Source organism: Gavia stellata, chromosome 4 (genome assembly GCF_030936135.1).
Source record: "Gavia stellata isolate bGavSte3 chromosome 4, bGavSte3.hap2, whole genome shotgun sequence".
Lineage (NCBI taxonomy): Eukaryota > Metazoa > Chordata > Aves > Gaviiformes > Gaviidae > Gavia > Gavia stellata.
Window position 1 is genome coordinate 26,516,824 of NC_082597.1, and position 20,277 is coordinate 26,537,100.

Consider the following 20,277-nt stretch of genomic DNA (forward strand, 5'->3'; position numbering starts at 1 on the left):
GAGGAAAACAGTTTTGGCTTAGATACCTAAATATGTTCACTTCTTCTGCACATAAGTTCAAAGCAATTAAAACCTGTCACTTGACAATTCCAGATATTCAGTAAAAATGAATGATGCTTTGAAAGACATCCTTCTCATAAAGAATTTCCATGCCTTTTATATTTTTTCTGTTTAGATAAGTATCTTGGCAGGCATGTACCTTTGTCCAATACAGATCTAATTATTACATGTCAGAGTTAAAAAGTCATGGTAAAAATCTGTGTCTTCTAATACAGAAAAAGAACTTTATTAGAATGAAGAAAATTGCAGCCAGGCAACTTACTTTTCTTTCCTTCTCTGAAGAGCTTCAGTCTAAAGTGTCTTCACTCCACACTTCCTGCCAAGCTTTATAATAACAGCAAAGTAATATATAGTTCAGCTGTCTTCATAACCCTTGCTTTCTTTTTCAAGTCTCAGCATCCCTCCATCATTCTCCAGATTTTTACATGCTCTTTTATCTTACCTGTTCTTAATGTCTTTGAATTTCCACTCATCTCTGTCCTTTCTGTGTCCTGCTTTCTCCTGCATCTCACTCAAGCCTCCAATGACAATTTCAGCAGCAATTTTCATGGCAACTGTGAGCCAGCCAGGGGGGTTTCCAGATCCAAGGAGACTGGAACATCATTTGTGTTAAGGCATCTCACACATCATAGCTCCAGGCTTTGTCATCAGAAGACTTTGGTGTAAATGATCCAGACACAGCTGTCACCTCAGGCACTTCTTTATACGGCTCCTGGATGACAGTCTCAATACAGAGAAGAATCTGGACAGGAAACGGAGACTTAGGAGGAAAAACAGGTTAGCCACAGAGGATATTTAGAAGAGGAGAAAGAAAAAAGTAGAGATAAAAAGAAGGATAAGGAGAAAAAGGAAGAAGGTGAAACAAGTGGGAAGAAGGAGAATACTTCTCCCCTTCCTTTAAGTCCACGAGGAAATTGATGATTACTTACGTGATCTTCTAGTGCTTTGCAACACCAGATTTTGCTTCATCATCTCTAGTAAGTTCTCTGCTAATTCTTAATCAGAGTTGAGATCTGATTGTCACATGTTTCAGACCTGAGACCTCTATTATGGAATATAGTCCCATAAGGGTATGTATAATGATGGAACAATAGGGTGTGACAGCAACTGTGTACTGCAGAGCAACCATGTACCGCAGAGCAGCACATTCACCTTAGCTAGCAAGGGAGTCTTTTCTGAAAATCTATTTCATATTCACTCTGACCTCCCCAAAGAAAAACTGCCCTAAGAGATAATTTATCAAACACTGAAAAATAAGGAAGTGTCAAAGTTAAAGATGTCTGTGAATCTTTAATCCCTTATTAAATTATGATGCTGGCTTTAGTAATACAATCATACACATTTTTCCCCTTGACCCTTGCTTCATTATGTGCAAAGAATGAGCTTTTTAGCATATTCTTTTAGCCTCTTCCAGCGTGTGGTCTATTTACTTTCCACTATTGAGTCTCAGCTGTGAGGATAGCCATACATTTCCTTCTCGCCTGTTCTGTGGCTTTCATAGCACATGTATGTTTCACAAACATTCCTCTCCACAACACTTGCCCTGAAAGAAAGAAGTCTCATCATCTCCACCCTACAGCTGGAAAACTCAGGCTGTATGATACGAGTATCTGAGAATCCAGGCTGATCCAGCTGGGTAGTTCACAATGGGTAACATTTCACATTTTCAAAGGGCTGTTCCCAGTAGCTTCAGATACCGTTGTGAATTTTTAAACATTTCTGCAAATCAGCCTGTGAGATCTCAAGCTGGACAATGAAAACAGAGAACAAAATCACCGCCTGAGAAAAATGTGATTAAAGGAACTTGCCACACAGGAACTCTGCAGTGGGGACTGACTCCAGTTCTCTAAAGCAGCTACTGTCTAGTGATGAGATCTCCCTTATATTTCCCTATGGCACCAGGGCTTTATGATAAGAAGTGTCATGCAACATTGATAACTAGCAGTGCTACTGGAACATCACAGACGCTAAAATGTGCTCTTTGCTTGTGTAAAATCCCCTGTTGTGCCTGAAAAGGAAATGTGGACTGTAATAAAGAGCACTCTGAAGATCACTGTGCCTTTCCTTGTTTCTGGAGCAGTTACAAATGCTGAACGCCTCCCTGTGGGATTTAACTAGAATGTCTAGCAAAAACTCTGTGACTCCCATTATAACATCAGGCACCATATATTGAAGAAAAGCCACCAGAAAACAATAGAGCAGATTTTTCAAACTGTATCTTTTAGTGTAGGCAAGATCTTTCTGTTGAACTGAAATCCGTATTTATGGAGAGGAGAATAAGATAAGGAAGAACAGGCACTGGGAAGCGCCCTAGGATAAACAGCAAAGAAATTCATTCTACGGCAGGAATAAAACAATCCAACTCCGTATTTTTCAGGTCCTCTAGCTGGACTTATCTTGGGAGTCACTGTAAAGAGCACTGCTCTTTGAAATCCATCAAGTATTCTTTTTCCCCGAGCTCTATGGCACATGGCTCATTGACCAGATGACATTTTCTTGCTTGCTTCTAAGAAATCCAGTTATACTGCCTGCTTAAATACTTTTGGTGATTAGCTGTGGTAGCAACCTTCCATCTCTCACTGGCTGTGCATATTTTCTGGAATGGATGGGATTTCCAGACTGTGCTAACAGGGAGTTAACTCCTAATGAGTTGATGTGCACCCCTACTAAGAATTCTCATCTTCTGGCTTGTGTAGCACATCTCAAGACTGCTGACCTAGAAATCACAGAGACAGATTCATCTGTTTCTGATTATCGGACACATAATTTTTGTTATTCCTAACATTAATTTTGATATCAAGGACATATTTTTGCAGCTGAATTTGGTTCTCACATCATTTGTTTGACATGCAGATTTTTATGCATTTTTATGCTCTTTTTTAAAAAATAAAGTAAATAAAGACTGAGAAAGTTGTTCTTTTTCACTTAGTATTAAGAGCAAATTTGAATCTTCTCATTTTTCATTTTTCCAGCTGCTATATGGTAAATTATTCTCACATTTTTAATGTGTATTATTGTTTTGCTCCATTCTTTTTCTTGTTCCAGATGCCCTCACTGAAGAATCCATGCTCATCCACACTTATATCCATATTCATCTTCACAGAGAAACACTGAAACACATTGTGATGGATGCTATACCTCTTTGGTTGCTTGCTCAAAATGTACTGTCTATGTATTATACATTGTGTATTTTGTTAGGAAGAGTTTTGCTGGCTGTGAAGAGGAAGACTGTTTGCCTTGCTGCAGCTGCTGCTGCTGTCCCCTAGTTAAGGAAAAAAGAGGAGATTGCTCCCCAGCCAAAGCGTGACTCAGAGGAGCTTCTAGAGGGACACCGATGGCCAGAACAGGAGACAGAGAGGAAAGAGGTTGAAACATAGGCTGAGAGGGTAACTCAGGTTGGAAGGGACCGCCTGTGAGGTCAGACCACGTTGCTCAGCGATTTATCCATCTTGGGCTCAAATTAAGAGATTGTTGAGGGGAGAGGAGAGCAGATCTGCAGCAAAGCCTCTGAAATTATGGAGAAAAGGAAAAGTGTCATACAGTCCCAGAAAAAAAATCTGCTGAGGTGTTGTTTCAATTCAGGGAGCCGTGGAAGTTGCTGTACTAGGAAGCAGGGAAGCTCATTTGCAAGAGCCCACTAAGCCAGAGTGTTTTCAAGACTATGATTTTAATCTCTTAATCTTCTGTATTTTATTTATTTCAAGTACTACCTTATTCCAGACTGTTGTTTTCATGTTCAAGTAAAATCAGGCTTTAGAAACTGGAATAAGTTGGTGTCTTTTGATGTCTTTATTTCAAAAGAAAGAAGCGCACATTTATCTCATGGTCTTGAGCAATGCTGTGTCCTGTTATAAACATGCATTTACCAGACAGGTTATTCCTGAGCCAGCTAGTACACCTTCAGTTTTATAGATGGATATTTCTGTATCTGAGAATTTTGTTCTTAAACAAACCTCCATCCTGCCCTTGACATTAACGCTGTCATTAGGGAGGGATATTGATTGCGCAGACAGTCATAACCAATACTGAGAAGCAGGTGAGAACCAGGCTTAAAAACAAGGCAAACCAGACCCCGGAGAAGTTAAGCAGTGTACCAAGCAAAGAGCAGAAAAAGGGAAACATGGACAGAAGGGCTCTAGGGCAAAAGACTCAAGGAGCAAAGGGAAGGAAACTAAGGAAGTCTGAGTCTAGGCTGAGGAGCAGACAGACCTGGAGCAAAGCTGAGAAAGAGCTAAGCTAAGCAGACAGGACCAAAGTACAGAATACCATTACAATCAAGTAACTCACTGAGAAAGCAAGACCACGTGGTGAGATGCCTACCTGAGACACTGACAAGCTGCCAGCTATCTTTAGAAACCCATCCTCAGAGGTCAGCGTTGGCTATTTACGTATTTACTATCTTGTAAATAAATTTGTGCATGAACAGTTTGCTCATCTGAGTAGCCCGAGTTGAATGATACCACACAGAATTAAACGAGTATGTGCCAAAGCACATCCACACGTATGTTCCTCTGTTCAGTACTCATCTGAGTAATCTTAAATGTTATGGCAGCATATAAAAAGACATTACTTTAACTCATTGCTTTTTCAGTGATAAAGTTTCCTGCCGTCTAGTATCAGGCAATTATCACCTATAAATTTACACGCATGCCTAATGCTATTCCACTTGATCAGGCTACTCATGTAGTTTCAATTAAAGACACTTGCAGCTATGTGCTGGATAGGTGTCTTTGATATCTACTCCTCTTTTGATCACGTTTCCTGATGAAGAAGGGCTTCTGAGATCATACTGTAGTATTCACGCAGACATATGTCTGTCAATCCACACTCTTCTAATAGCTTTTGGACCTGTTGGCCAATTTCAAGCACATTTGACAAAGAGGATCTAGCTTACAGATACTAAGTTTCTGTACATCAAATTAAAATAGGCAGTTAAGCAGAGGAAAGAGAGATTACTGGAGTTATTGATATTTCCATACCACTCCTCTGCCATTGATGGAAAGGCTGTATCATGAACGCTCTATTTGAGCCTACAGAATTAATATTAGAAAGCTATTGTGGATGCCCTGTCACAGAAAAAAAGCTTCACAATTTGTAGTTTCTTAGACACTGGAGAATCCAAGCAAACAATAGCAATCCAGAAGACTTCAATAGTTTCCATGCTCATAAGTCTCTGTGCTACACATTAAAGAAGCATTACTTGCAAACAGCAAACTCTTATTTCAAAAAATTATAAATATGAAGAGCTTCACCATTAGACTTCTGTTTGTAAAAAATACCCTCTTGTCTTGCCCTAAATAAAATCTGAAGTATTTAGTTTAAAGGAAAACAAAAAAGCATGTATTGAAGCACCATAGTAGCTTCCCTGATTTTTTTTGGGTTATCAGCTAATACTTCCAGTTTAATTACTGGTTTGAATGCATGGGAACTTTCTGTGTATTTCTTTCCCAGTGCTGACATCATGGAAATCTCACAAAGTTTGACAGTCTGGTAGAAAGCAGTATTCCAAAGGGACCTTCCTCTGGACCCTATAGCATTTGTCAGACATTCATAAATAGGACCTGTTATCTTTAGGTTTTGAGCATAAATCTTTCTTGGACAAATAATGATTTAGCTAACAGCGAAAGGACAGAAAAAATATTTGACCAACTAGGGGATCCTCTTCATGTTTGTGATGGAGTTATCGTAACAGAATGTTAAAAAATTACTCAGAGAATCTTATGACCAAAGACCTCAAAGAATGGAAACTCAGAGACAAAAAATCTTGAAGTGTCATTTTTAGTAGGATTTTTAACAAGTAAGAGGTCTAAGAGACTGCTTTCCTTTTTTCCTTTCCTCAAATTCCTTATGCACTAGGAATAGTTCAACTCTAAGCCAAAAAATATCTGAATCAAGTAAGAGAACAACTTATTTGCTATTTTAGGCATCTTTAAAGAAAAATCACTGGGCGTAAAATAATTGAATATTTTTGTAGTGCATTTTTTATACAACCTTGCTCAGGTAATTTGTTCTCTCCCAGGGAACAATCAAGAACACAAACACAATCTCAATTTTTCTTAATTTGGTTTGTAACAGACTGTATTGTCCTCAGCCAAGGCTGGAGCTCAGTTGTAAACTGACACTATTTTTGTGAACTGGCATGGGTTCATTGAAAATACCATACCTGTTCAAGATCTGTCTCACTGACTGTGTTCATGTGAAGTCTTCAGTAATAAGAGGAATGAATGGTATGTAAACAGCACAATGAATGTACAATGTCACCTTTTAACAGTATCTGTCTTAGCTCAGTCTGCCTTATTTAGGTATGGAATTAGCAATATTCACTGAAGATTAGAAATGTGGCATACTACACTTCCTGGAGGGGCTCTTGATTCCAGAAAAGAGGGTCAAAATAGCAATTAAAGCTTAGCAAATTTCAAGGAGGAAAAATCTTCACATACCACATTTCTGAAACGTTCTTGTGTACTTTCAACTTTACTACCATTTTCACTTCTATAAATATGACATAAAATCCCTGTTGCATGGGATTTTATGTCCATCCGTGTCCATTTTACTTTCTTTTTAAGGAGGGATAAATACACCTGAAGAGTCTATCTGCCCCGATTCATTATTAATGGCATGAAATCATGGAAATCAAAGCTGAAGTGAGATCCCACCACCAGCCTCAGTGATACACATTTGAGTATCCGGGGTTTGTGTGTTTTTTCAAGTAATTGTTTCTAGTGCTTCGAGAAACAGATTTTTCTTTAGCCTCACAAGAGCTAGATTTCATCCATTACATCCTTTTTCCTCTTTCCCAGCTTTCACTAGTGGTTGTTAAAACAGTCTTTATATAACACATACTGAAGACCATTTTCCTCTTCTAGTTAAGAAACACTTTTCAGTGTATTTTCTTCTAATTTTTGTGATGGTGGCACTGCAACACCTTTAAATCTAGTCACTCTTTGCTAATCTGCATATAACCCTACATTTTAAACTATACATTTTCCTTCTAAAATAGAGGGAGATATATACATGGAAGCAATACAGATGTCAGTAGGAATTTACCACCCTAATCACCAGATGCACACACACTTTAACAGATTTCAGAGACAAGATGACTTTTTCAGCTTAGTTGTAAGTACTATGCACAGTATGGAGCAAATCAATGGCCATTTTGCCTAAATCTGCAGCTATTGCAGATTTTGCCTGTTTCTGGAACAATATATCCCCGATATGGTTGCGCTTCTGAATTTGCTGCTTAGTGGTGGGGAATGGGCGCCGGGCTGTTAATGACCAGATTTGGGTCCGGTATCAGCAGGGTTTAATTTCCGATGCAACAGTGCTGAAATCTTGTGAAATGCCTGTGAAATCTTGCAAAAACCCCCACGTTCTATGAGGTATTTGCCTCTCTGAGCCAACATGCCACAAGAGGGGGGTTTGCTTGTCTGAGCCCATTGCTTAATGTGTCCCCTGAAGGAAAAAAAGCAAACTAACCCCCAAGCCTCGCCATAAATGGGGTTTTGAGCGTGAGTGTCTGTCAGCAGGGAACGCATTTGTGGGGATGACCCCTCCGGGCTTCGCCTCAGAGGCCAAGAACCAAAACCACCCAGAAGGGCGCAGCTCGCCTGAAGGAAACCCGCGGTCTTTCCCACCGAAATTCGGTCATGCCCCGAGCTGTCATTCCCACGCAGCCTCGCAGGTACGTGCCCATAGTCAGCAGGCTTTAGACACACCGCCGCTTCCCTGCTCCCGCTCGTCAGTGGGTCAGGCGCCGCAGGGCCTTTCTCACCCCGCGGGGCCCTGACGGGGCGGGAAGCGCGGCGGCGGCGCTAGGACCAGGCGGGCGGCGGGCGCGGGCGGCGGCGCATGCGCGGTGGTGTCCGTGCAGCTGGCCGCCGCCGGGCTCGGCGGAGCGCAGCGGGCGGGGGCAGCCTCCGGGAGCTTCCCCTCAGCGCCCCGCCGGGCATGGGCTCTGTGGCTCCGCGCTGTGCTGCCTCGCCCCGTCCTGATGAGTCTTCGCCGGAGCAAGTGAGTGAGGGGGGCGCCCGGGCGGTAAGTGGCCGCTGTTCCCCGGCCGTCCTCCCTGGGGCAGCGCGTCCCTCCCGGGCGGGGAGGGGGCCGGCGCCCCCGGGCCGTGTCGTGCCCCCGGGCCGTGCCCCCGGGCCGTGCCGTGCCGTGCCGTGCCTCTGCTGCCCTCAGCCCCGCTCTGCTCCTGGGGCAGTCCGCGGCTTCTCACCTTTCCACGGTTTTATTCTTTTTATGAAAAAAACCTTTCCCATCAGTATCTCCGGGGACGGCGGGCGGGGCGGGAGGAGCAGGGAGGCTGCCGGGGGTGGGCGGCCGGTGGGCGCTGCGGGGGTCCCCGCGGGGCTCGGCCGCTCCCGCCCGGGCGCGGCCGGTCCAGGGCCGCCCCGCGGCTCGACTCGGCTCCGCCGCCTCCACCTGCGCGCTGGTTCCTGGGCAAGGGGGACTCGCCCGGCCCCTCTCCGCCTCTTCCCCTTCAGAGCGCTGGCGGCCCGGCCTCGGGAGGGAGGATGTGGTGAGAGAATGGGGCTGTCTTCCCGCGGGGGCTCGCCATGGCCAGGGAGGACTCGGTGAAGTGCCTGCGCTGCCTGCTCTACGCCCTCAACCTCCTCTTCTGGGTGAGTGGAGCGACGCGGGGCGGGACGAGCCGGGCTGGGCTCTCGCCGCCGCCCGAGCAGGTGGCGACCCGGCGGCGCGGGTGACGGGGAGGGCGCCGGGGCCCCGGCAGGCACGGCCGCCTCCAGCCGCGGGGCTCCCCGCACTCGGTGAGGAGGTAGAAGTTGCCCGCCTTGGTGTATGCCCCATGTCAGGCAGTTCCCGTAAGGGAACACCAATCACTTAAAAAAAAAAAAAAAAAAAAAAAGCCCTTTGGAAACTAGTTGCAAATAAAATTAGATTTGGTATTAACCTAGTGTTATAAATACACGTGTGAATTTGTGCACCTGTAACATGCAGAGAGAGAAATATTCACGGGTGCTGTGGCTTCCTGACTGGATGAGTTTCAGGGCATCCCGTGACCTGAGCTGAACTCCCAAGTTCTCGCAGGTATCTGAGCAGTCAGCTGCTCTGCTAAGGCCTTGCTCAGGGGTTTTTTTGTGCTTTCAGTGGCCAGATCCTAACTGGCAGGCAAGGCCTGGGGTGATTTCTTTATTTTGTTTTCAGCATTTCAGTCAAAGCTGTATTTATAGCAGCAGGGTATCTCGCTCCCCAGCGTAACTGGGTGTGATCAGCACTTGCTCCTAAACTTACACAGCTCTGGACAAACAGCATGATGGAGATTACTCACAGTCCTCACTCACTCATACCAAATGAAATGGTGCTTCACCTGTATGGTTGAGATTTATGCTGCGTAACTGTAAGAGAACGAAAGGACAAAAGGCGTGACATCCCACAGCCATTCACAGTGGTTGACTCCTGAGGCGCTGTAGCCTTGAATGATGCAGGGATAATACATGGGCAGGGACCAAGCTTAGTTTATAATGGAATTCAGATGAAAATTAAGTGGAGATCAGAATATGAATGAGAGAGAAAACTGTTAAAACAGCATTTGGAACAGAATGGTGGTACTTGTATAACGCAAGTGACCTGAAAATCTGTTGAAAGTATGTAGCTTTGTATATTGTGTTTAATAGAGGTGAAAAATAAGTTATTTCTGTAGTGCATGTAGGAATAAAGCCCTTTAATAGGAGATGAGGAAATCTTTGTTTTTTAAAAAGAGGACATGTAATTGTTTCTGACATCATACATGGTTTTCATTGAATAGTGAATACAAAATCTGAAAACCTATATTTTCTTTTGATTAAGATGAAGGTTGTCTGGGTTCAGCTGACCTGAGTTCAACTTTGGATTTTTACACATATGCTGTTAGAGTTGAGTGAATGAACATCCACATGGTTGAAAACATTCTGTCCTGCCATTCGCCTGTTCGCTGCTTTCCTCTGGTTTCCATGATTCCTGCATTGAGCTGTCCTAATCAGTTCACATTCACACCTTACCTCATCGCTGTCTTTGCCCCCCTTAAACTTAATCCGCTCTTTTCCCTTGCCCTCCATGCTCATTGCCTGCTGTGTCCCATCAGATTTATTATTCAGTGACAGCTTTTTATAGTTGAAGCAGCCATTTAGGTGGTAGCCAGATTACACGTGAGGTTATACCCCCATGCTGTGTCAGTTGATCTGTTGTGTGGTGATGGGGGCCTTGGTGCTGGAGCTGAGTGCTTCATTTCTCAGTCCTGAGAGGCTTTCTTTGTGTAGGAAAGCCTGCCCTTATCTTTGGAGGGGACGAGTGTGTTGTGTTGCAGTTCCTCTGTAGAGAGATCAAGGTCTCACCTGGGACTTATAAATGTGTCTGCCCTTTTTGCTCAGATTTTGAGTTCCTTTCCATGTCAGATTGGTTCTTCCAGCTTTTCATTGTTTTGTTCATGTGTTTTTCTGTTGTGGACCTCAGGTGTGGGGCACCTTTGAGCTTGGCAGTGGAACAGCACTAACTACATTTGTAATGTGGTACTGCTGTTAACTTTGTCCATTCTTAATTCATGTCTAGATTTGGTTTAAAGCATTCATGACTCGAAATAATTTCTCATTCTTCAGATTTTGTTGCCCTTTAAATAATGATGTCTTGGATCACCCTTAACTAGAAAGTGTGATTTTTCTTTTTTTTTTTTTTTAAACTTTCCTTCCCCCTAGTTATATACGAAAAAGGATCTTTTCAATCTATTGTGGTATGACAGGAAAGAAAATGGTAACTTCTCATGCTTATGTCCAAATTACAAAAAATGTCTGTAATCTTCCTAGCTCAGGCCAGGGCACTGGAAATTACACTCAAGCAGCTCAGTGAAATCTGTATAGTGCTGAAGCATGTGAATATGTAATTAAGTAATAAATGCCAGTATAGCAGATGACTTGCACCACAGATGTTAAAGCTGGCTTCCATAATGTATATAAAATTAAAGGTGTTGGAACTCAAATGAAAAATTGGCCAGTGCATTTGGAGTTCTCTGCATTTATAAAGCAGATGAATGCAATGGTTTCATTCAAAGCAAATAAACAAATAAGCAAAAAACCCTGAGTCTGCCAGAATTGTGTGGTAAGAAATAGGATGCCTAGTGGGTGGGCAGTTAAATGTATTGCAGTTACATTAGAATTCTTTGGAGGAATGTGTGTGTAAAAAAAAAAAAAAAAAAAAAAACAAAAAAAAACAAAAAAAAAACCAAACCAAAAAACACCACCACCCAAAAAATCCCCCAAAAAACAAAAAAAACCCAAAACAAACAAAAAAAACACCAAAAAAACCCCCCACCAACACCCACCACTGCCTTTTCTGAGTGTCAGAGCATGACCCACAGGGCAGAGTTTTCTTGTGAAAAGTTCCCCTGGCAGCAGGTGCGTACCCACTGGTGTGGGGATGGGCGATGTGATTTTCCCTTGACACTGCTCTTCCTTCCATTTGGAAAGCTTTAGCTTGCCTGTTGTTTATGTTAGCGCTTACTGTGATAAATACCAGCCCAGGTTATGGGCTGGATGTCAGGAAGTTTAGAGTACATCAGTCCATTGAAAATGTGCAGTCGCATTCCTCTTGCATCCTGAGCATGGTGGGATCTGCCCCAGTGGGTAAAGACGAGAGCAATGCATGATACCAGGGTCTGTACAGACCTCCCAATTTGGGATGCATACCTGTGATTCTCTTCAGGCCATATCTTGGAGGGTTTTAGGCTGCCCCTTCCTTCCTTCCTTCCTTCCTTCCATTGCCTCCAAATGTCTTCAAGCCTATTGATAATGTGCCTAGTTGCTGTGTCAGTTTTCAGTGTTTGGCTGAAAACAGTGAAGGCGTGCGTGTTGACTTTTTAAAATCATGGTTTGATTGAGGGTCCTGGCTGGAATAGTGTGACATTCTCTCCTTGTTTCACTATGGTGGTGTCCAGCAGTAGGTCTAACAACACATTGTGCAACAAGGTTTGCTTTCTCCTCCAAGCTGGGGGATTGAAGCTTTTGAAGGCCTGACAAAAATTGTGCAAGAGCCAGTAGTCACTGTATGGTGCGATCTGACTGTCAGTCTCTTAGAAGGGAACATCTAGAGTAAGCTTCAGGCATGTCTTGTGTGCAGCTGTCCCAGTGTGTGTATGATAGGACTCCAGCATTTGTCATTGGCAGCCTGGTGAAGGCAGGCTACTGCATGTGAAGCTCCCTAAAAAGATGTTACGTGTAACAGAACTGGCTAATCTGACCATCAGTCTTGCTGAAAAACTTAAGATGCGTGTGGTTGCCGCAACACACTGGTGTTGCAGTGATAATGTTGCAAACATTATCAGTCACTCTGCTGTCATCCTTGTAGCTTCTCCAGAGCATTGCTCGTAAGTGTACAGCTGCATGCTGTCTATTTGGAAAGAAACTTTTTTTACTGGGCTCAGCTGATGAGCTGTGATGTGGAACGGTAGACAGGGCGATGTACCTGTGTGTGGGTGGAAGGGAGGCAGGCAACGTTGTTTGTTATGCTTTTTGTTATTTTTGGCCTGAAGGCTGCTTAGCTGTAAATAATTCATAAGCATCAACTGGAAGCCCAAGGCTCTGTTTTAGTGGTTCATCCTCTTTTGATAATGGACCAATAAATGTACTGCCTTTACTGCTCAAAAAAAACACTGGTTTTGTGGATGTGAATGGATCGGTACTTCTGGAGCTGCAACTTGCAGCAGATCTTGAAAGGTGTTTTCTTCTGAGGTGGGAATAAATCTGTTGTCGGGGCTCTAATTGTTGATTAAGTGACTGACTGGGGTAATAGACCTGATGATACCCTTCTGGAAGCTGTTTCCAAGGTCAATTGAATCATGCATTTGACTTCAAGTTGTCTCTTTCAGAGCAATGGGAGTTGCAGGACCTCCTTGGTCTTCTAATTTCATAAGGACAAGGAATATCTTTCAGACTAAATCCTGACTAAATCAGACATTTCATTCTTCTGCCATCCTCATGTATAAATGAGGATTGCTTCTTAAAGTAATTTATGAGACTGAGAGACCCAACTTGATTTCTGCAGGCTTCTCATCTTACACTCTGTAACACTGCTATTTGCGGCATATTACATTCCGGACAGCCTAATAAAAAGAGGGGACCTCCAAATATGCATGATTTGGTGTTTCGTAGGCAAGACTTAGTGCTTAACTAAGCAAATTATCTTAGTGGTGCTTGAGAGAAGATATGCTCCTACTGCTTCCTAATTTTCTGTTCTTAGTGGCAATACTGTTCTTTATTATCTCTAGATAGCATGTGTCAGGACTTGGAGAAATTTAGTTTTGATAGCTCTACAAACATTTTGTACAGTTTATGAGACTACAGGGTCTTTCCTTCTGGTGGGGCTTTTCTGTATCAGCAAGCTCCTGACACTGTTCCAGCTCATAGCGGTCATGGGGATGTAACAGGAGCGTCTTCATTCATTTTGAGCACCGTATAACTTGTCCTCACAGACATCCTCCTTATTTTGCAATGTTGCCATTGTTCTTCTATACTTTGCTGTGATCTCTTTCCCAATTAAACCACCTTTGCAAGCGTTTATGCTAGGGAGACCTTCAGTTGCCGAATATGGCCAGCCTGTAATAATGGCACAGGCATAACACAGGAGGTTATCCAAGGGCAGTGGCCCCTAGGGGTTGTGATAGTAGATGCAAGTAAAAGCAGCACAATTTTTTGTCAATTTTCTCATTTAAAAAAAAAATAAAAATCAAAATATAGCTAACATGCAGGAAAAAGTCTGTATAGACTTTCTGTCTTGAGAACACTGCCAACTTTCCCCCCCCCCCCCCTTCTTTTTCTGGTGAGCCTGTGAGGCGGAAAGGAGGAGCCGCTGCTGTTGTGTTGCTTGTAATTGAGGATGACTGTACTGTAGTGGCTTGGGCAAATCAAGGTTGTAAGTTGCAGATGACTCTGTCGTAGGTGGTAAGGATCTCTTAACCGATGATTAATAGTGTCACTGGATGTTTGAGCCAAGCCAGCGATGTTGCCGCATCCTTCACCTTGTGAGGTTTTTCTGCCTGGGGATATGGTGTTTCAGTTGAGCAATGTCTAAGCTTTCCTTCATGTATGTAACAGTACCATCTAATTTAGACTATGTGGTTGCAGCCAATAAACCCTCCTGGCAGGTAACAGAAATTGTTTTGCATGTATCTTGAATTCGTGCTTGTGAAAAAAAAAAAAAAAATCACATAAAATGAAAGAGGACCAAGATTCCAGTTAGTTTTCTTTTTGTTTTGAATACTTTGCACATTTAAATCTTCTAGTTTTGGCTACGTGTACCACCTGAGAATTTAGAGCAAGGGAATATTAGTGTTGTGCAAGGAAGCACTAAGGGTGGTTGGAAGCAGTGGTATTGTGTTTCCTTCTTTTTCCAACCTCAAATGTATGTGTTGAATCTTGTAATTTTTTGCTTCATTTTTCAAATCTACTGTGACATGAGAAAGAAATCAGTCTATACTCCCTTCCCGGGAACCAGATTCTGCATAGAGGTTGTGTTTCTGCTGCTTTCCAACTTGCACTTAGATTGGTGGATTTGTAGATACTTGGAACAAATAGAGTTAGGGTCAAGTTTTTAAGGAATTTAAGTGACTAATAATATCCACTGAAATTAATGCTGCCTGGCTGGATACCTACAGCAGTGTAAACAAGGGGTTCATTCTAGGCTAATATACTCTGATTTTAGAGACTGCAGTGTAGATATGTGTACTTGAAACCTGGTTTTTTAGCATTCTTGTATGAAGAAAATGCCGAAAAGCCATGCAAGAATAACTCCAGGTTCTGTGGGAATACAGTGTCTTTTAAAGGAGTGCATTCCACAGAGCAAGCTATAGGAGGAGTTTTAAAAGACCAGGAATACTTTTAATTGTGGTCTTTGAGAAATCTTTTACAGTTTGGTGTCTTTAGGCTGCATTATTTATGTAACATCATTACATTACCAGACCATGTCCTAACAAAATAGAGTTCAGCCATAAGTCAACTTTGTATCTACTTCTATACAACCCTGTATCCCATGTATATCTTCGTAGGTGACATGGCTCACCCCGCATGGCATGTCAACAGTGAATTGGTAGATGAGTCACTACAAAATGGTCCTGAAAAAAAGTGGCTTGATGTGATGATGGAAAGGAAAAAAATACAGCTCACCCTAATGTTAGAAATGACATTAATATGCTTCTCAATTGGCGTTTAGAAATCAATGAAACCACAGACTTTTTTTTGGGTAATCCACATGATTAACTGTGTCGAGCTCACTGCATCTACTTTGACGATGAAGGCACAAACATGTGCTCACTAGATTTGAGCCAATAGCTCAAGGGGAACTGCTCATACCAGTAAGCCATGATCTTCAGCAGAACTGGGAAGGTCCATCTGGCCTGTGGGTACTTGCATTTTTTTCCTTTAAATTCACATCTCTTTCTGTAGAAGATGGCTACCCAATTATTCACAAATCCTCAGGCACTGCTTCAGTACCTTGAAGATTTTCCATCATCTCAAGAGTCTGTGGTAGACACCAGGCAAGGGTCATAGGAATAATACCAATTTTTAATCTCTTGTAGCTGTTCCCCAAGGTATGGGGGACAGTTTAATTTCGGGCAGTTTTATAGGAATGTGTGATTTAATTAAAAATGCAGGCTTATTTTAGTAATCTTCATGTGCTCATGGGTATTCACGCGTAAAATGGTAAAGTTAAGTGGCGTACCCACAACCAGCTGATACCTAGGTCCAGTGGTTTATAGGAGATAAATAACCCTTTTCTCATATTAGTCTTCCAGTCATATACCCTGGGTTTAAAAATAATTTCCCTGCCGTCTGTGAGGTTGACTACTGTCAGTGAACAAAAACAAGCTCTTACAGAGCTCTTAACAAAATTAAGAGTATATTGTGTATAAGTGAAGGTATATCATTTTGATGGTGGTGTGTGGCTTGTGATGCGGATCTGGATGCTTGAACTGTCTGCGTGGCTGCAAATTACCCACGATCAGCAGCATATGCCTCTGCTTGCCCAAAGGCAAAAGGTCTCTTGACAGTGAGATGCTTACTTCTGAGGGAAAAGTGGCATAAATCGTGTCCTAACGAGAAATGCAGTGACTATGTAGTCACAGAGAGAATGGCTGCAAGAAATACATGCCCTTTCTTATCCCTCTCTGCTTTTAATGTACCCTTATGCTACATGGCCCAGAAGTTGATACGTGGGTCTGACACTTGGAAGAACCAGCTGATAGATGAACTGTACCTTGACCCGTTTGCATATTTGGGCTCTTATTTGTTCTTTATGCTGTGCTGCTGTAGGAACCTTGCACAGTCAATTGCTGGAAAACTTGCTTGCTTCTCCCAGGAGGGTGACCCGTTAGCAACCTGTCGCTGCTCTGGCAGTTGCCTTATTGCAAAGTGTGCAGGTTCCAGCCCGTGCCAAATGCGGAGCAGGTTGTTAACTCACTGTTGCAGCTGTGCAAGCAAACCCAGATTCAAAGTGCAAGTAAGTACATGCTTCAGCTGTTTGCAAGTGGGAGGTGACCAAGGCATAACCCTATATAGGAACCTTAGCTAAAACTAAATGTTGTCATGACCGTAGAATGAAAGGTGCATTAGTGAGGAATAGAGGAATTTCCTTTTTTGTAGGCCACCCTTTTTTCTGTAAACGTTTAAATGCTTTTTGCCAGGTAATACAGAAAAACAAGACCTCTTGTGTCCCACTCTCCCCTGCCCTTGTGCCCCTCCCTCCCCAAAAAATGTAGTCGTCTGTTTGTCCAGGGCTCTGAGTCATCTCTGTTTGTTCAATGATCTGAATACTGAACCTAATTGTGAAAATCCTGTGAAAGCATTGCAGTGTGCTCTGTTCATGACCTTGTAGTGATTTCTGCCCCCTCTCCCTCTTGCCTCCCCCCGCCCCCTAGTAAGTTGCAGCTCAGGTTACTCAAATCAATTTTAACTGGAAAGCTTTCTCAAGGTTTCTTTCTTTTCTAAAATTAAAGGACCTATTCTGATGAATGTTGTCATATGTTGGAAGTAATTTCCTTGGAGCTGGAAACCTTCTTCTGCAAAGCGAGTTGTTCTGTAGTGCTGCTAGTCAGCATTTTGTATGGGTACCAGAGCGTGGCCTGAAGTTGTTTATCGCATCTGTTTGAATAAAAAGAAACGTGTGTAATTTTTAATGTGGAAGATACTTTAAATCATTCTTCCTGTTTAATAATGAAAAAAACCCACCCTTCCCTCAAATTTTCGCAAAGCAGCTTTCATTGTTAAAAAAATAAGGTGTTGGAGTGTTTGAATGAAAAAAGTGACAAGAGAATGAAAACAGGTGTGTAAATAACGCCAGCAATTGGTCTCCTTCCCTCAAAGACAGAAATTCATTTATTAATTGAAAATGCAGATTTATTTTCCAGTTTAGTTATGGTCTCAAAGACATTGTGAGTAGTACTGTCACAGTAAGGGCTTAAAATAATACTTAATGAATAAAAGATGATTTGATGTTTTCATTTTGATGCATAATTTATGTAAAAGATTTCCAAAGACAATTTAAACTATGCTTGGAAATGACCACTCCTGATGGTTTGAGTCCATTGTTGGATATTGTAATTCAGTTGCCTGAGAAAGCTCTAGTACCTTTAAAAACTTCACACTAAAAATTAGTTTGGAATTTTAATATATTATTGTGTGATCTGCATATTGCTCATATATAAAAATATAATTTATTACCTTTGTTTAATCAGGGTGAAAATATATTTAAAATAGAGTATGACAGCAGGCAGTTTTGTAAACTCTTCAGTGTCGTGTTGATGGCTATATAACATATTGTGATGGTTCAGAATGAAACCCATAGTGACTTGTGCAGCCAGCTGCAACAAATAAACATGTTTTACTGCCTACTATCATATTATGTTTACAGCACAACAGACTGGCTGTCATCAGACAAGCTTGGATGAAAACTTTTTGGTGAAACGATGTAACTGCCAATGTGGTGAGAATTATCTTGGTAGTTTTATTTCTCATAAACTTGTGTCCTTTCGTCTGATTGCTTGATACAGATTTCTAACCGTATTTTACATCTAAGTTAATTACAAAACAATGGCTGAAGTAGGGGCTGCCAGTTTCTTAAGGCTGCCTTTTTTCTCTCCTCCAAATGAACCAACAAAAACTGTAATCAGGACCTTGCCCCTGCCCACGACTCCTTGAAAATCGCGTGGCAGTGAATTGCTGTGATGCGACTCTTGTTCTTTGCTGGTAGGTTTGGATGCACACCAAGGTTTTTGGGGAGGTTGTTACTGCTGCTGCTTATTGAGCCCACGGGCTGAGTTGTGCTGCTGTTGTTAGTGTAATTCCTGTGCTGCTGGCTGAAGATCTGCCTCTGCTGTGAAGTGGTGGGTGCCTGGAGCCTCCTTGATGTCAGCTGGCATTTGAGGATGCTGTAGTGCTTTACAGGGCAGCACATAAGCATGTTGTGTCATAAGCAGGAGGCTGTGGAGGTTGGGCCTGCATGTCTTGTTGTTGTGATTCCTCTGTGGCTATGGAGCAGGTGAGCAAGTCAATTGATAGGTGTGAGTTACTGCTTGATAATCTTTTGTCACTAAACTAAACATCAGTCCTTCGGCAGGGCAGTCTGGTGCTGCAAACGCATCTTTCATCATGCAGGGTGTTCCTGCCCCAAGGCTCACTTTTGCTGATCAGAAGGGATGTGACTTTTTTTCCCAGCACTTCCCTTTGCTAGCAAAGAGCTACCAAGCACTTGCTGGGTTATGTGCCGTAAAAAATATACCTTTTGTAATCAACGTATTGCTGAATTGCTTTTTCGAGTTATCACGGTTTGCTCTTCCATGGGCCTCTTTGTTCAAGAGGAGCATCTTGAGTATTTGCCTATCGTCTTTCTGAGCCATGTCTTTATGCTGCCCCAGTTTGACAGTGTTACTGACTTTCATGGACGTGAATCCAGTGTGTTACAGTACTCTGGCTTTCAGGTTATTCAGAGTAATAATTCACTTTGGACTTTCTTCAAAATAAGGTGCCAAAGGTGCTTCCCAAGGAATTTGTCTGGTTGGCAGGAGAGTGTTGCATAGATAATCTGTGTGTAACATCTGTGTAGAGGCAAGGTAAGGCGTTGTGCGTGTACGTTCTTAGAGTACTGCTGTGCTAGCTCTTGTGTTGATACCACATGTGCATTGTAAGTGTAGCAGAAGTCAGTAACACCTGAAAAAGTTAATAGTGCTGAGATCATTCAGGGCACAGGGCACGTGAGCAGGTGAGCTGTAGATTGGCTCTCACAGGGTTTACAGAGGGAATTTTCTTGCATGTAGTTTACGTCCAGTAAGAAACAGTAGTAGTTGGCTGTTAGCTATTTACACTGAAGGAGAACAGCCAGGGGGACCTAAATGGCTAAAAGCTTTTTGAATGAAGTGAGAGACCTTTCATGGAGAGCTTGTTCTTATGAACTGAAATGGTGTTCATGTAGTTAGATTATTGGTGAGGGTTATGTTTCCTAGGTGAAAGGAAGCAGTCATTTTCTTCCAGTTGCTGTTCATGATAAGTGAAAACGCAGTCATGTTTCATGGTAGTGTCATTAAGCGTTTCTGTCATGTGGCCATGTGTTGGCCACAGCTTAGAGATGTATTTGCCTAGACTTTCCCCTCACTGATTTTATGTGGGCAAAAATACATGTCTAGGTAGGGAAAACTCAACATAAGTACACAGCAGAAATAAAAGTTCTCCTCCTTCCTGATTTGCTTTTGTAGGCAAGTCCTTTCTTCTAACAAACTGAATGACTCTCTGTGGCAGGACTCTGTTAATCTGTTTTGGTTTCTAGGAAGTCCTTTCTGTCCCCTCTGCCTTTTAGCTGGTTGTTCCATGATCTCCCTGTTGTCTCCACATAACCTGCAGGCTCCAATACCCTTGTGGTGATGCTTTTGCCAGCCAAATCTTACCTCTGCTGAAGGAGTGATCGCTTGCCTTCTTCCAAGGGATCCACCTCCTCTCATTGCTGTACGGGAATGTATTGCCATATACTGAAGGCTGAAAGAAAATGAGTACAGCCTGTGAGTTTCTAATGGAGAGTGAGGACTACGCAGTTCAGCAGTTTGGTATGGGAGGAAGAATACTATTTAGCAAGTGAACATTTTTCTGGTACAGTTTTGTAGAAGGACCATCTGGCTTTTATTAAAAGTTGCTGAGGACTGTGGTTTTGATGGACTTCTCGCTCCTGAGCACTACTGCTATAAAGCAA

The 20,277-nt window shown here is 42.6% G+C and overlaps 1 protein-coding gene across 1 annotated transcript in view; it reads left to right on the top strand.

The window, feature by feature from the left end:
- Window positions 1–8,565: 8,565 nt before the first annotated feature.
- The window catches only part of TSPAN12 (tetraspanin 12), a 45,920-nt gene continuing 34,208 nt past the window's right edge, over window positions 8,566–20,277 (top strand). Inside the window, exon 1 of the mRNA XM_059816757.1 lies at window positions 8,566–8,684. Coding sequence (XP_059672740.1) covers window positions 8,619–8,684 — 66 coding nt within the window. The 5' untranslated portion in view covers window positions 8,566–8,618. The remainder of the gene's footprint in view (window positions 8,685–20,277) is intronic.